Below are 16339 nucleotides of genomic sequence, written 5' to 3'. Positions count from 1 at the left end.
GTCGAGGTCGGCCCAAAGGCTTAAGACCCTGTACCCGCGTGGGAGACCTGGAAGAAGTTCCAGGTTCCTGGCTTTGGATCAGCGCAGCACCGGCCGTTGCAGTCACTTGGGGAGTGAATCATCAGATGGAAGATCGTCCTCTCTGTCTCTCCTCCTCTCTGTATATCTGACTTTGCAATAAAAATAAGTAAATCTTAAAAAAAAATAGGGGCACACTAAGAAGATTCAAGGGTTTTCATGTCCTTTTAACAAAATATTAAATTTTCTTAAAATGTATTTCTAGATGAATATGAAAGCTAGAGTTAACATATGTAAGAGCTAGATAACAGACGAACAACAGTTAAGAACATCTTTTTGTGATAGTTAGATTGTTTTAAATCAAGACTGACAACTGGTTTTCTGCAACTCAGACCTTGACAGGGATTTAAAGATTTAATCTTTTCAGTGTGAAAGACACACCCTTTTGATTGCCCCGTACAACAAAGAGTCTTCGAAGATTGATAGACCTGTTTTTTTTTTTTCTTTTCGTTTTTGAGATAAAATGAGTCCCCAACACACGTTCTAAAAGCTTTCTACAGTACAAATTTCTGGTGAAAGCCTGAAAGAACATTTAGCTTGTTTGGAAAGTTATCCCCGAGAGGGTGAGTCTCTGCTCCTTTCTTCCAAATCCTTGCTTCAAATTCTAATTAGACAATCATCCTCCTTACTGGCTACAGCAAAACAGACGCTCACCCTTCATCCTGTGTTCTCACCCTGTGTCCATGCTTCTTAGCTAAATATTTTCCCCATGATGAGTTCAAACCCTGAAAATCACTCAGCTTTACTCAAGGCCGCCTCCCAGGTCGGCACCGTGTTACAGGTGCACAATCAAAACTGCCGAGTTAGCATTCCATGCAGGGATTAGCATGCTGCTTTGCCAGAACTGTCTACTGAGGCTTAATAAACGAAATCGACTCTCTTACTCACTTAGCCCTTGCTTACCAGTGTGATTCTGTCAGGAAGTCAGCCTATTGCTGTTCACAATTTGAGAATTTCCAAGTCAGAAGTTTCTGGAAAAGCTTCCGCATGTCATTTCCTAGCCCCCCCTAGAACTGAATTGCTATGTGTTCAGAAAACAGTTTTAAATTGAAGAAAATATTTTCTTCCCTTCTGATTTCAGTGCCTGCAAGTTCCTAGAAGAAATTTAACTTAGAAAAGAACAGGAAAAATACACATTTTTCTAGTTAAATCTGAGAGTATGTAATGTAAACAATGGGTTTATATATGTGCACATGCGCACACTCACACAGGACTAAGCCAAGAACCAGGCTTGTGAGCTGGGCATCTCCACCCTCTCTTTGTACCTGAATTAGACTCGCCCTGAACCCTCACCTTTGGCTTGCTTTTACACAAATGATTCCAGGTGACTCAGAACCAAAAGAGGTTCAGCCACTCCTCCCCAGGGAACTTATTCACACAGAATCCCTAACTGCTGTTCTCTCTCCCTATTGTGGAAGACCACAAGAAAATGGGCAAGAGGAACCAAGCCGGTCAACGTGGGTGTTGGTCACCAGGGGAAGTTTACGGATAGATACATCATTGAAGTCAGAGCATCTAACTGAAAACTTTGCCTCAGGAACCAGCATTGTGACAAGCAGGCCAATGCAGTACCCCTATCCCACATGGGCTTCAGTTTGCGTCCTGGCTGCTCCATTTCCAATTCAACTCCCCACTAATGTACCCGGGAAAGCAGCGGAGGATGCCCCAAGTCTTTGGGCCCCTGTATCCAAAGTGAGAACCAGGAAGTAGCTCCTGCCACCTGGCTCTGGCCTGGCCCATATGCAGAGGGAACCAGAAGAGAGAAGGCCTCTTTGTCCATCCCGCTCTTTGTCAATAATTTTGCCTTTCAAATAAAATAAAATAAATCTTCTAAAACAAAAACTGTCCTTCAGGTAGTCTCCTCACCAACAATCATCCCAAAACTGTTGGAGTGGGATGAGACATGTGGCTGTTTTGTTCAACTTCAGATTTTACAGATGGTCAGACTGAGGCCCGGTGATAACACCATTTGGCTATAGTTCTCTGGGCCAACTGCCCAGACTACAATTGATCGCATATCTATAAAACCCAGCAGGCTCTGAGCCTATCCCAGCCTGGCTGTACCTCCCTGAGGGCTTCTCGTTCTATCTCACTAATGAAATATGTGCCACATAAAATCAACAGAGGGTAGGCGATTTTCAACTTGGATTAGAAATCAAGTCTCCTAATACCTCATGGGAATAAATCTTGCTTTGATTCAGTTACTCCTTTTCATCTTTTTTTTTTTTTAAAGATTTATTTTATTTTTATTACAAAGTCAGATATACTGAGAGGAGCAGAGACAGAGAGGAAGTGGAGCTGCCGGGATTAGAACCAGCGGCCATATGGGATCAAGGCGAGAACCTTAGCCACTAGGCCACGCCGCCAAGCCCACTCCTTTTCATCTTCAAGATGTAGGAGTCCTCCACAATCCCACTCCGCTTTCACACACAAGTCCTGTCTAATCTTATGTCAAAGCACTTACCACAGAGCAGGAGTAAAGGCTAAACATTACAAAGATAATACACAGACGCAAATGGCTAATTGCGTTCAAATCAAAATGAAGTCAGATTTAGGGAATATTGTTCCTATTTTTTCTACTTCTTTTTAATGTGATTTATTACTCATAAAACAAAAAGTAAAAGTAATTGAACACATTTATGACGCAAATATCAGACTATAGTTTCCAGGGTTTTGGAATCTGAAGGCTGTGGGTTCACGTCGCAGCCTGACTCCCTTCTGCGGCTGCTCTGTCGGCTGGGATGCCTTCTCACGTCATTTCCTCACCTTTAAGATGGGAGTAATGCCAGCAGTGACCACAGACTGCACTCAGCAGTGTTTGTAAAGGTCACGGCCTGGCACTAGCACATGATGAGGACTTACTAATGAGTGCTGCTGCCTGTGCGGTTGACTGTGCCAGCACAGCTGTGTGTGGCTTACGTCGGCAAGTGTCAGTAGTTGGGACTGTACCACCTTGACATTTAGCTGCTCAGGAGCCTTTATTCTACCTCACAGAGGCTGTAAGAGGAGCACACAGTTAGAGTGAGCCCAGCATGGAGATCGCTGGGGCTGCAGCCGGCCGAAGGATGCCAGACCGTGAGGAGCACTGTGGGATGCAGAGGCTAGGGGAGGGAGAGAGCTGGTGCCCCTGCAGCCCCAACCAGGACCTCTGGGCTTCTTAGGTTAACCCTCATCTGGCTGAAGCCCTTTGCAAAAGGCAGGCCTCCTAGCCTTGGGGATTACAGGTTCAAAAGGGCCTGCCTGGCATCTGGTGGTGGTGGTGGTGGTAGGGAGCGAAGCACAAGCATAGAGGGGGAGGCTGGTCTCCAGGGACCTGTCTCCAGGTCTCCTGTCTGCTCCAGGGACCTGAAGTCACACAAAAGGCTCCTAGTGAGCCCCCAGCCTCCCTGGGTGAGAGGGAAGAGGGGTGATGCAGTCTGGTTAATAACACCAGGTTGGATTTGTGGCTCTCAAGCTTTTGGAAAATCCCCAAATAAAAGTGTGTCGTCTCCAGCTGTGACCTGATAGAGCCCTTAGCTGATGAAAGCGCATCTTTCCCCTGCCCATGCAGCCCGCAGGCGCCCCAGGAGAGCTGCGAGGAATGCGCGGCCCCTCATCCGTCACACTGGAGGCCGGGCAGGGGCGGCAGGCAGGCGACATGGAGATACCCCGGGGCAGAAGCCTAGGGAGTGGGAGGCGGGCTGACAAGAAAAATGCCCAGTCCCCTTCAGGTCAAATCCCCGCGTCCTGAGAGGGACAAAGGGCCACTTTTACCCACACTCTTTTTTTTTTTTTCCACTTGGCTGCTTTGCAAAATAGGATACGGAAGTGGGGGTTAGGTCAGAGAATGACAAACCCCCAGGATTAGCCAGCGGCCCTCTTCTGGCCGCAACTCCTAAACAAAAGGACCGAAAGCCCTCCTCCACCCTTCCCGGTTCCTGGGATGTTCAGGTTTTCCTGGTAAGTGTAAACTCTGGGACAAATGGGGACTGCAGCAGCCTTGCAAGGGGAATGTCTGGAAAGTCTGTGACACGCAGTGGCCATCCACAGAGGGTACTTGCAGGGTACAGACTGCGATGCCAATTGGATCCACTCCAACACAACCGGCAAAGCACGTTTCTGAGTAATTGGATTAAGCTAAACAGACACAGTTCAGTTCTGTGAGGTGAAGTAGTGGGAGAAAATTTGTGACAAAATCCAGCCCAGAGTGGTGGCTTTGTAAAGACCTTGAAGGCCTGAGAAGCCTGCATGGTGGTGGGCGTGGGAGGACAAGGCAGTGTTAGCCATAACGAGAGAAGCTCAGCGTGTTCCAGCGGGTCAGTCCTGACATGCTGTTAACAGCTAGAATAAAATTAAAGGCAAGGCAGGTCTGACTCCACCACAAAACTCCATAAAACCTTCAGTTTTTCAACATTATTTTTAGAAGATCCAAACTCACCTCTTTCTTATTCACCCTCCTTGGTTCTGGGGTTTCAATGTCATGCCTAGCTAAGCTTTAAAGCAACCTCCCAGCCACACGATAAACCAAGGACAGTGTTGGAAGGGATGCTCTGGCAGTCAGGGGCACAGCAGAGCCCCCGGGTGGGAGGACCACACTTCTGTTTAAGCAGCAGCACCTGCCTTGGCAGTGTGGAGCGGGGAGAGATGCAAGGTGCTGGGAGTGGGAGAGAACAAGCACTCTTACCAAGACACACAGAATAGCTCTGTAGGTAATGGTGCTAATGATCAGAGATCCAAATTTATTTCTCCATGAGTTCAGGTTTAAAGCTGACAAAAACAAAACAAAACAAAACACCTACACCCAAACCAAAACTTTTCCTTATTATGTCTCAACAGCAAATCAATGCATTGCATATCACACCCCCTCCCAGCAGCCATTGACTTAATATTTAACTACGGCTAAATTACAGAGTCTACTTCAGACAGAACTGGGCAGAATCCCTGACGCCTAAATCAATTTCATTCACCATGAGTTAGCGAGGGTTACAATCTGGTCATTGTTGAATACTTTTAAAGACTCATTAATCTCCAGCAAGAACCAACTTAACAATCAGGGTAATCTTTTGAAGTCAACAGTGGTGGTGGTTTAAACTGAGGATTAAGAGATAATCACATTTAACGTCATCTTTTCAGCACCAAAACTGACCCCAACCTAAGGGCTGTGAATTACTGGACTAGAACAGGGATTTTTTTTTTTCTTTTCTTTTCTCCCCCCTCCTTCTTACCTTCTTACTCAGGAGAGGCAATAGACTCCCTCCTGAGACAGCACAGAGCAACCTGGCCACAGCCATATCGTGTTTTGACAAAGTTCACCTCTGAACTAATTTAGGGGACAGGTTTACAAAATAACATAAACTTTAGATCTGTTTTGTGGTAAAGGTATCAGCTCACTACTGCTGATCAGAACGTGAGAGATTTCAAATAGCATCAGTTTAAACTGGAGCTTTCCAACATTAGGTTGTCTTGGAAGAGCAGGAATAGCAGTGCTATTGGAGAGGAACTGGTTTTTATTTTTATGGCTTCTTTATCGTCAGGACTTTTAAGTCTATAAAAATGGAATTTATATTTGCTCAACAACTAAACATTTTCTTTTCAAGTATTCTTTCAATGATGTTAGAAACACAAAAGGCAGACAATCTAACAATCACACAATAATGGATTTAAAGTGTTTCTCAAATGTCCTATTTCATATTGAGGAGATTAAGAACATCAAACAAAATAAGCACTTGGGTAACATACATTTTAAACTATGCCATCTTGCTCTAACTTCTGCTTTGTTGTTGTTGTTGCTCTTTCTGATACAACTCTATTGAGATATACTTCCCTGGTACAAAGGAGACATGGTAGATATGTCTTCATACAGACAGAGAGACCTTGTATCTACTGATTCACTCTTTGAACGCCTGGACTTCAGAATGTTGTCTAGGTCTCCCACATGGGTGGCAGGGACCCAACTCCTTGGGACATCTCCCGATACCACCTAGGGTAGGTATCAGTAGGAAACTGGAATTAGGAATAAAGCCGGGTGGCAGACCAGATACCCCAATATGAAACGCACATGTCTCAACTGTTATCTCAACCACTGTGCCAAGCACCTGCTTCAGACCTCTTTCAACTGTCACATAGAAAACAGAATGTAAGTTCATGATCATGTTACAAACCTCCAAGAATTCTCTTATTAGGCCCTCTCTTCCACCTTAAGGCAAGGGAAACTCAAGGCTAATGTGGTGGCACAGTCGTATGTGATGTCGGCATCCCATATGAGCATCAGTTTGAGTCTTGGCTATTCCTATTTCTGCTCTATCTCTATGATAATACACCTGGAAAAGTAACAGAAGATGACCCGAGTGGTTGAGTCCCTGCAATCCAGGTGGAATACCAGAAAGAGTTCCTAGCTCCTGGTTTTAGCTTGACCCAGCCCAAGCCATTGTGGTCATTTGTGGAATAAACCTGCAAACAGAAGATCTTTCTTACCCCTACCCCCTTCTCTATGTATGTGAGTGCCTTTCTTTCTCTGTAACTCTTCCTTTTCAATAAGCAAATATCGGAAAGGCAAATTTATGGAGAGAAGTAGAGACAGAAAGATTTTTCTGTCTTCTATTTCAATCCCCAAATGGCCGCAACAGCTGCAGCTGAGCCAATCTGAAGCCCTGGAGCCAGGAACATCTGTGTCTCCCACATGGATGCAGGGTCCCACGGCTTTGGGCCATTCTCAACTGCTTTCTCAGGCCCTAAGCAGGGAGCTGGATGGGAAGTGGGGCCACCAGGTCATGAACCAGCACCCATGTGGGATCCCAGTAGATGCAGGGTGACGATTTAACAACTAGGATATCATGCTGGGCCCCAATTATCCATTTGTAAGGCAGAGTTACAGAAAGAGAGAGGCACAAAGATACTTGGTACACTCCCCAAATGTCTGTAAGGCCAAGCTGTTGGTGGCGGGGGAGGCGGGGTGTTGGCTTCACCTGCCATAGCACAAGGCCAGCCTTTCCTCCTGGATTTATGCAGGTGTGTATTTGAAAGGCAGAGAATGGAGGAGGGAGAAAGGTAGGGAAGGAGGGAGGGAGGGAGGGAGGAAGGGAGGGAGGGAGAGAGAGAGAGAGAGAAAGAGAGAGAGAGAGAGAGAGAGAGAGAGATTAGGTGCACTGTCCAAATGCCTGCCAGGGGCAGGACTGAGCAAGGCCAAAGATAGGAGCCTGGAACTTCAGTTGGGTCTCCCATTTGAATGGCAAGGGCCTGATAACTTGAGTCATCTTCCACTTCTTTCCTAGGCTAATGAAACAGGGAACTAGAAGTGGAACAGCTGGGACTAAAACCTGGCATCCATATGGGATGCTGGCATTGCACACAACGGCTTACTCCATTGCTACAGAATGCTAGCTCCTTTTCTCTCTCTTATTTTCAAAATAATAAATAATTTTAAGAACAAAATTAAAGCTATTAATTATTAGAAGTGAGATTACTCCTGCCTGGAAACTCACAGAACAAATGAAGACCTTTACTATAAATATGAATGCCATGAAATATCCATAAAAGAGGTAGAATATAAATAAGTAAAGTATCGTTAGAACAGAGCCTCTGAACCCAAGGATCCATCTTGCCAACAATATTTACAGTGCCACTTCACAAAATGGAGAATAACTTCATTTACAAGCTGTTAGAGACTTGGCTTCATGTTACAAAGCTGAATACCACACAGATTGGATGAAATTACCTCTACTCTTTTAAAGAAACAGCAGCACAACTTGCATGACTTTATTTCTTAGTAGGACTGTCCACATGCTGAAATGGAGTCCAGAGACTGAATAACTCTTGTTCATGGGGACCCAGCCTCTGAAGTAGCACCCCCAACCTGCAGACCTCCTATCAGAGCCCCATTCACAGGCTTTCCTGTTCTAGTGCTAACTGCCTCAACATAGGATAGAAGCTCATTTCAGTAAAGCCTGGCTAAATTTGCTGGGATAAATTCTGATTTGTCAGAAAATGTAGCAGAATATCATGCTAAGGAGTGTCGTGAGAGTAATGCTAAAGCACAGAAAGCAGCAGTGGGTGAGAACTCTGATCAGCCATTTTGAAGTCAGAGCCTCAGCTTCAACCACTGGGAGTGTACTTGCATTTACACTGGCTATTCTACACCACAGCCAGGGTCTCTCTGGCAGAGGGGCAGCATTAAACCCACTTTGCCAGGCCTGGCATGGTAGTCTAGCAGCTAAGGTTCTCACCTTGCATCCACCGGGATCCCATATGGGTGCTGGTTCATGTCCTGGTGGCCCCACTTCCCATCCAGCTCCCTGCTTGAGGCCTGGGAAAGCAGTTGAGGACGGCCCAAAGCTTGGGACCCTGCACCCACATGGGAGATGCAGAAGATGTTCCTGGCTCCAGGGCTTCAGATTGCCTCAGCTCCAGCTGTTGCACTCACTTGGGGAGTGAATCATCAGATGGAAGATCTTCCTCTCAGTCTCTCCTCTTCTCTGTATATCTGACTTTGCAATAAAAATAAATAATTTTTTAAAAAAACCCACTTTGCATAAGTTACATAAGTGATTCACAAAAAAAGATGATAGTGAAAACTTGTAGGGTCATTATAACCTCTGCCAGGGTTCTGTGAGGCAAAGCATGAAAGAACCATTACAGTTGATGGAGGCGCATGGTAAGAGCTCTGGGTAAGGCATGGATTATTGTAGTTGGATATAATACTGTCTCATTCCATAAAATGATACTGACTCAATGTCATGAAGCACAAATATGTTAATGAACACAGAAGCGAAAGAAAGCAATAAAGGAGGTACAATTATGATGGTGAAGAAAGAGCAGTTACTACCAGCATAAATTCACTTCAGATGATCTGAGTCACTTCTAACATAACACATGATCTTCCAATGGAGTGAAACACTGATTGAGCCTTCACTCAATGATGGCTGTCAAATGAATATAATGTTTGACACGAGGTTTGGCACTCCTGAATGCAGCTCCCTCCCAACCACTTTGGGATGTGCTAAGATGTTTAAAGACCTCGGCACTGCCTCTGATGTAATTAACATTTCTTAATCCTCAACCCTCCAAGAGGCGGCTACTAATTTAAAGATATCCCTTACATGAAAAAGGCCGCCTCAGCAGGAAGCTGATTGCCCTGGCTAGCCTGAGAGAGAACCTCACCCAGCACCAACCCACTCTCCACCCTAACCCTGAACAACGCCAGGAATTTCATTTCCATTCATTCACCTTCAACACTGGAGCCAAAAACATGCATGGCTTCATTATTGTCTCTGAAATCCAGCATGCTCCTCCTTCTCAAAACACACACACACACACACACACACATCTGAAACATCAAATGACACGCAATATTGGTCATCAGAGTGTCCCTTCGCCTCAGCCTCCCATCAGATCTGGAAGTATCCAGTCTCAGTGGAGAGATCATCGGTCCTGAGCTGACCATGCACAACACAGAATACTCCCAGGTTAGAAAAAGTTCATCACATCATGTTCCCCACGTAGCTGCTGTAAACTGTTGGCTTTTTCAACATAACTAGAAATCTTAGAAAATGAATCCTAGGGTTAAAGAGATTCAAGCACCATGGGTCTTACATAGGTTTGCAAATCTCAAGAATGGAAGTGGTGTTCCCATCCCCTCTTCCCTTTCCCCACCCGAGCTGCCTACAGATCCTGAAGTGGTGCTCAAAAAGTAAGCAAGGCAATTCAGCACTGGCCAGATGTTCACGACTTTGCACATTGTTAGATCGTTCTTTTAGCAAAGAGCCCAATTGAAGAAGAAGGCCAGGTGGGACACAGGAATGGGGGAGCAAAGGATAAAAGAGTCAGGAACAACTGTGGTAGAAGAATCACAATGAAAAGCTCAGCTCTTTCAACTAGAGGCTTCAAACCAAGGCCTCGATAGTTGAATTTCTAGGACTGTTTGTTCAGTTGATATGTATGTTTGTAACTGCAAAACTAATAGATGTCATATGAAAAAGCAAGAAGATTCATCAGTTCTGGTTCTAAATCCTCCTCTTCCCAACCGGTGACCTTCACAGGGTGGGCAGAGGGCAGCTGCTCTGTGGAGCCCCCAGCTGGCCACATGGAGAATGATTCTTGGGTATCCCCTCACCCACCCACTCAGGAGGGCACTGATTCACTTCTCTCCATTGCCCCTGAGGACATTAGATCTACGCCTGATCAGCTCCCCTTGAACCAATGAGAACAGAGTCCAGCACGAGGTCACATGATTCAGATCAGGTGGCTTCTTCACACACCCAACCAAGCAAGAGCTTCTGAACTCTTAAATTTAGGGTAGAATCTGGGTCACTGAACAGTCTCGGAACTGTTGGGTTCTGAAAAAATGTAAATGAAAGAGTCCCAAGCAAAGCAATGGAAAGGGCCTCGACCCGGCCACCTGGAATCGCTGCTGGGTTTTGATGCATTTGCAGCTGCCCCATTATGCTAAGATTTTCAAGGTGAATGTCCAAACCCACATATTTTGGTTCCTGTAATACTGCTTTGGTTTATAAGTCAACAGCTTCTAGTTTTTTTTTTTAAATATTTATTATTTTTTTATTGCAAAGTCAGATACACAGAGAAGAGGAGAGACAGAGAGGAAGATCTTCCCATCTGATAAGTCACTCCCCAAGTGATCCCAATGGCCACAGCTAATCTGATCTGAAGCCAGGAGCTTCTGGGTCTCCCATGTGGGTGCAGGGTCCCAAAGCCTTGGGTCGTCCTCAACTGCCTTCCCAGGCCACAAGCAGGGAGCTGGATAGGAAATGGGGCCACTGGGATTAGGATCGGTGCCCATATGGAGTCCCGGCGCATTCAAGGCGAGACTAGCTGCTAGGCTACCGCGCCAGGCCCAACAGCTTCTAGTTTTACATTTTCATCAAATTTTACTAAAAATGGAATTTTTTTCTTTTTAAAGGTTTATTTTTATTGGAAAGGCAAACTTTATTTTTACAGATTCCTTTTTTTGTGATGTTTACATAGCTGAGAAGGATCCATGCCGGTGAGAACCACTGACTAGGTTGGGAAAGGTTGAGGACTAGGGGAAAGTAGATGAGACCATTGTTTCCAATTTTTGTTTTCTTTTTCCTATATCTGGGGGGAGGGGAAGATAAGGGGAGAAGTTACACTCAACATCCTAACCGCACAGCACCTGGGGTTGGGGAACAGCCACCTGACATCATCCCAGGGTCCCTCATGTGGAACAGGCTCCAAGGGTTCTCCTCAAGTGGTGTCAATAGTTCTGAAATGCTGTTGATTTCATTGCTCCAAAGATGAGGAAACACTTCCAATGTCCATTGGCTGACAAAGTTCATCTTAGAGTCTCCATTCACCCAGATAGTTGCTGTCAATGCTTGGCTGGGACAGTCATCCAACTTGTTCCGCCCCGCGCCGCCCGCCCCCCCACCCCCATCCTCTGCTGTGACACTAGATGTCCATGTGCATCTGGGTATGCCATTCACTGCACTATCTAGGCAACTGAGGAGGCCTAGTTATGACATAAGCACTCCACGGTCAGACCACAGATCCTGATTCTCCCGTGGTGGAGTTCTGAGCCTAGCAGTTGAGTTGAGAGGTCCCCAAAGAAAACTCATCTGAAGTGACCACACACCTGACTTTTCTGTGTGTTAGCCAGTGCAAGGTCTGGCTCAGTCTATCACGTACACCAGCCTACACACACACACGGGTGGTTGCAGTTGCTGGGTCAGTTCCGCCTCCTGCCCCATCTCTTACCAATGGATGCTATGGCTCAGCCCAACCTTGCCCACCACACACTAAGCTCTCATTCACACCAGTGGAATCTGCAGCCTGGGCAGAACGACCTGCATGGTTCCTGTACTTGCTATACTTGCTGCTATGTGCAACAGACTGGTCCAGTCTGTCCTGTCACATTCGGTCCTCATACATATCAAGGGGGTGCTACAGCTTAGCTCAGCCCCGTTGAATTCACTATCCAGCACACACTTATGCCAATGGGCGCTATCGCCTGTGTAACCAAGGCTGTCCCTAGTCCTGGTTCTCATGCTCACCAGTGGGAGCTAGCGCCCATCAGAGAGGTGCTCACAGAGAGCTTATCTATCAGGGCACTCCCAGCCCCAGATCTTGCTCCTTCCATGTGGGACTGCAGTCTAGCCTGAAAGGACTTGTCCCTATTCCCAGTACTTACCAGCTGATGCTGTGGAAAAGCCTGCACTTACTCTGGTTCCTGCATGCGTCAGTGGATAGGGTCACTCAGCCCAGCCTGGCTCTCCCTCTAACCCAGCTGTCATGCAGGCCAATGGGTGTTGTAGTCCTGCACGGCCTGATCTGCCCTCTTTCCCAGTTCTCACACTCACCAGTGGGAGCAGTGGCCCAGCAGGGGAGTCTTCACTGCCCCCCTAATTGGCTTGCCCCCCTCCATGGTCTAAAATGGGCCTCTTAAGAGTAGGACGACAACGGTTTACAGCAACCTATTACATATTTTATGTAGAACTAGAAGAAAAGAGGTTGAAGGCTCCAAGCAAACAAATTATAAGGAAATTGAAATACGAATTATCAATTTGATCATTCTATATGATACATATACATATGTACACACACATAGATAGCTAGAGTTTAAAAATATCATACTGTCCTCCACAAATACGTGCCAATTTTTATACAAATAATATATAATTTTATATAGTTACTATCCAAATAACGATTACATGTTAATTAAAAAGAAAGTAGTAAAGGAAAAATGGACCCCTCAGGAGGATGGACTGCCTGCCCCTGCAGGAGTTCTGAGTAAGGCGTTTCCTCTCCGCTCATCACATTTGCTCTCTTCCAGTTATCATCTCACACGAGAAGGAATATTCAAGGGACATGCAATCACCTGTACATTTAGTTTCTCCAAACAAAGCAAGTTGCATTTGTAGCTCTTAAATTTTCCAAGGTAAATCAGCAGCAAATTCAACTCTCAGTGGTTTAAAAATTAGTCACCTATGTGCAAAACACTTGAGAAAACAGAGCAGGCAATTGTCTCCGAAGAGGCCCTGGGTAATCAGTAATAGTGACACTTACCACCCATATGATGACCAGCCTTCTCGATAAATATGGATCTATATTCCAGTGAGTGAAGGGGAGGAATGTGATGTAGAAGACCTCCTGTCCCAGGGCAGCGGAGAATCTGAACAGGTAATAGTAGAAATAATTCTTCACAACGTATCTCTGCACATAAGCCTGAAAGAGGAAGTCAGCTGATCAATGAGTTCATTCAACAAATCACTGAGGGACAAGTTTTTAAAACTTCATCTCAAATTCATATATCCTGATTGTCAAAGTGCTGCTCCCTGTCTCACCACGTTACAGCATCGTACTGTCAGTCTGCATCATGGCTGAACACCTCTCAAACCCAATCTGTCCACATAAGCACAGATTCCGCTAGTTTTTTTTTTTGCAAAACTCAGTAATACCAAAGACAGAAATACCAAAAGACGCACAAAAAAGGACAAAGACCTTTTCTTGTCTGTACAGAAGGCTAGAAACTTGATGAAAGTTACCATGGCTTTGTTACGGTTTGGCTTTGAACTCATGCAGGACTCTAAACCCCAAAGTCATAAGATATGGTACTAAGAAGGTGGAGAAAAAATCAACTTACTGTGTTTGAAGGTGGCTTCTCTTGGGAAGTGACAGGATTGGACTGGATTAATACGATGGACTTCCTCTGATTAGATGCTGGTAGCTTTAAGGGACCACACAGACATAAAAAGATACGCACACACTCCCTGCTTCTAGTCCTGTGGTAACTCATGTTTCCTTGGGACTCTGCCGGCAAGAACACTGCCACTGTAGGGGAACTGTGAGCCTCCAGAACGAGACAGAGCAAATCTTTTTCTCTTCGCCTAAAGTCGATTAGGAAAGTTAAGTTTTTTTGGGACCCTGTATGGGTCTCTGTGTTGGGTAGGAAAAAAAAATGATGCCTTTATGACCTAATCGCTATCATCCATAAATCAATTAATTTATCTAAAGGAAATTTACAGATAAAATTGAATTGACGATCGTGAGTTGTAGAGACTATTCTGGATTTGCTGGGTGAACTCTACATGATCAAAGAGGAAAAGGAGGCTTAAGTATCGGAGAACAACTTGAAGATTGAAACTTTGAAGACTGAGGAGGGAACCATTCACACAGGACTACAGCCACTAATACAGGGGGCCTTTAGACGTTGTGAAATGTCAGGAAACGGATTCTTCCTGGAGGATCCTGAAGGAACATATTCCTATTCTTCTTCCTAGTCACATCTGAGTTTTAGCCAATACAACACATTTTTAAAAGAGATGTATTTATTCATTTTGAAAGTCAGAGTTACAGAAAGGAAGATTCAGAGACACATGCATAGAGAGACCTTCCTTCAGCTGCTTTATTCCCTAGATTGCCGTAATATCCTCAGGGCTGGGTCGGGCAGAAGCCAAGAGGTAGGAGCTTCCTTTAGGTCTTCCACATGAATAGCAGAGACCCAAACGCTAGGGCCACCTTCCACTGCTTTTCCCAGGTCATTCTCAGGAAACTGGAAGGGAAGTGGGCCAGCCAAGACATGAACCAGCATCCATGTGGGATGCTAGCATTGCAGGTGTTAACCTCACTTGCTAGGTCCCAGCGGTGGTTACAATGTCACTCATTTTGTATTTCTGACTTTAACAGAGTTTTAACAAATTAATTTTTGCTAATTTAAACAATAAACTTTGTTTTTTTAAAGATTTATTTATTTTTATTGGAAAGGCAGATGTACAGAGAAGAGGAGAGACAGAGAGGAAGATCTTCTGTCCGATGATTCACTCCCCAAGTGGCCGCAAAAGCTGGTGCTGTGCCAATCCGAAGCCAGGAGACAGGAGCTTCTTTCCAGGTCTCCTACACAGGTGCAGGGTACCAAGGTATTGGGCCGTCCTCGACTGCTTTCCAGGCCACAAGCAGGGAGCTGGATGGGAAGTGGAGCTGCTGGGATTAGAACTGGCGCCCATATGGGATCCCGGGGCGTTCAAGGCGAAGACTTTAACCACTACACTATTGCGCCGGGCCCAACTTTGGTAACTTGTTATGGTAGCAATAAAAAAATCCATAAAAAAAAGTTAGGAAAAACAAAAAATAAAAAGCCCCACTTGCTTCTTAACAGCTTAGTTTATACCTTAAATGGGACTAACAGTTGACCCACAAAAATGATGGTATGGAAAACCCGCAGGATAAATGCACACAAATCGTGTTAAAATACACTTAACACCTGTAGCAAACACACACGAGTCCTGTCAAAGCACTCGCTCGTTTTGTGTCAATTCTTCCTCTGCCTTATTCTGGAACTGGGTGGAAACAACAGCAAAAAGCCTTAAGCTTTAAACATTAAAACAGGAATAGGCAACTTATTTGAAAACTAACATTCTTACGTTGTGCATGGCCTATCAGGAATAACAAGAAAAACCACTGTTACTCATTAAAACAATTGGAAAAGCAGAACTGAATGTTTTTAGGTCATTAAAAACTTTATAAAAGTAAGTAAAATTGAAATGCCAACACTAAAAATGGAGGTTTGTGGTGCACGGGGGAGAAGGAGCTCCTTTGCAAAACTTAGTAAGTTTGGAGTTTTGTTTGTTTTATACGAAGTCTGAGGCCTTTCAAAAGATAAGTTAACTGCATTTCTTCTGTAACTGTCTGCGTCGCGCCTGTCATGTCCAGCCCCTAGGCTGGGTGGCAAGCACACTCAGAAGAAGCAAGTGTACTGCATGGCTTCAAGGAGCTCTGACTGAAGGGAACACATCTATCAAGGGCCACTATTGTGTCTATGCTTTGAAAAAAGTTGAATGTACGTTTCAAACTTTTGTTGTTGTTGTGAAATTTATCAATTACAGAGGTAGAGAGAAGTGAAACAGAGAGAGGGAGAGAGTTCCCATCTACTGGCTCATTCCCAGTTATCCACAGCTAAAGCTAAGCCAGGTCAAACTCAGCTGCAACTCAGTCCACATCTTCCACTTGGAAGGAGCCATCCCTGTTGCCTCCCAGGATACACATTAGCAGGAAGCCGTAGCAGAGTTAAGTATTCATCCCAGGCACCCTGATACGGCTCAAGTGTGTTTTAGTCAGTTGCCCAAACTGCTACTCCAACTTTTATATTTGAGAAACAAGAAAAATGATGACCTTGAAAATGGCAAGTTTATAACTCTACTAGACACTATGGGCTGCCCACCAAGCATGCAGTCCTTTCTAAGAGGTTCCCAATTTCATTCTGGCATCACTTCCCCCATTCTCCCTGACCAAGCCTGGTGACTCAGGAGGAAGTTGA

The 16339-nt window shown here is 45.1% G+C and overlaps 1 protein-coding gene across 1 annotated transcript in view; it reads right to left on the bottom strand.

The window, feature by feature from the left end:
* Positions 1 to 16339, bottom strand: part of SGPP2 (sphingosine-1-phosphate phosphatase 2) — a 115729-nt gene that overhangs the window by 53451 nt on the left and 45939 nt on the right. Inside the window, exon 2 of the mRNA XM_004576778.2 lies at positions 13093 to 13251. Coding sequence (XP_004576835.2) covers positions 13093 to 13251 — 159 coding nt within the window. The remainder of the gene's footprint in view (positions 1 to 13092; positions 13252 to 16339) is intronic.

This window comes from Ochotona princeps, chromosome 5 (assembly GCF_030435755.1).
Source record: "Ochotona princeps isolate mOchPri1 chromosome 5, mOchPri1.hap1, whole genome shotgun sequence".
NCBI lineage: Eukaryota > Metazoa > Chordata > Mammalia > Lagomorpha > Ochotonidae > Ochotona > Ochotona princeps.
This window is presented reverse-complemented; position numbering and strand designations above follow the sequence as displayed.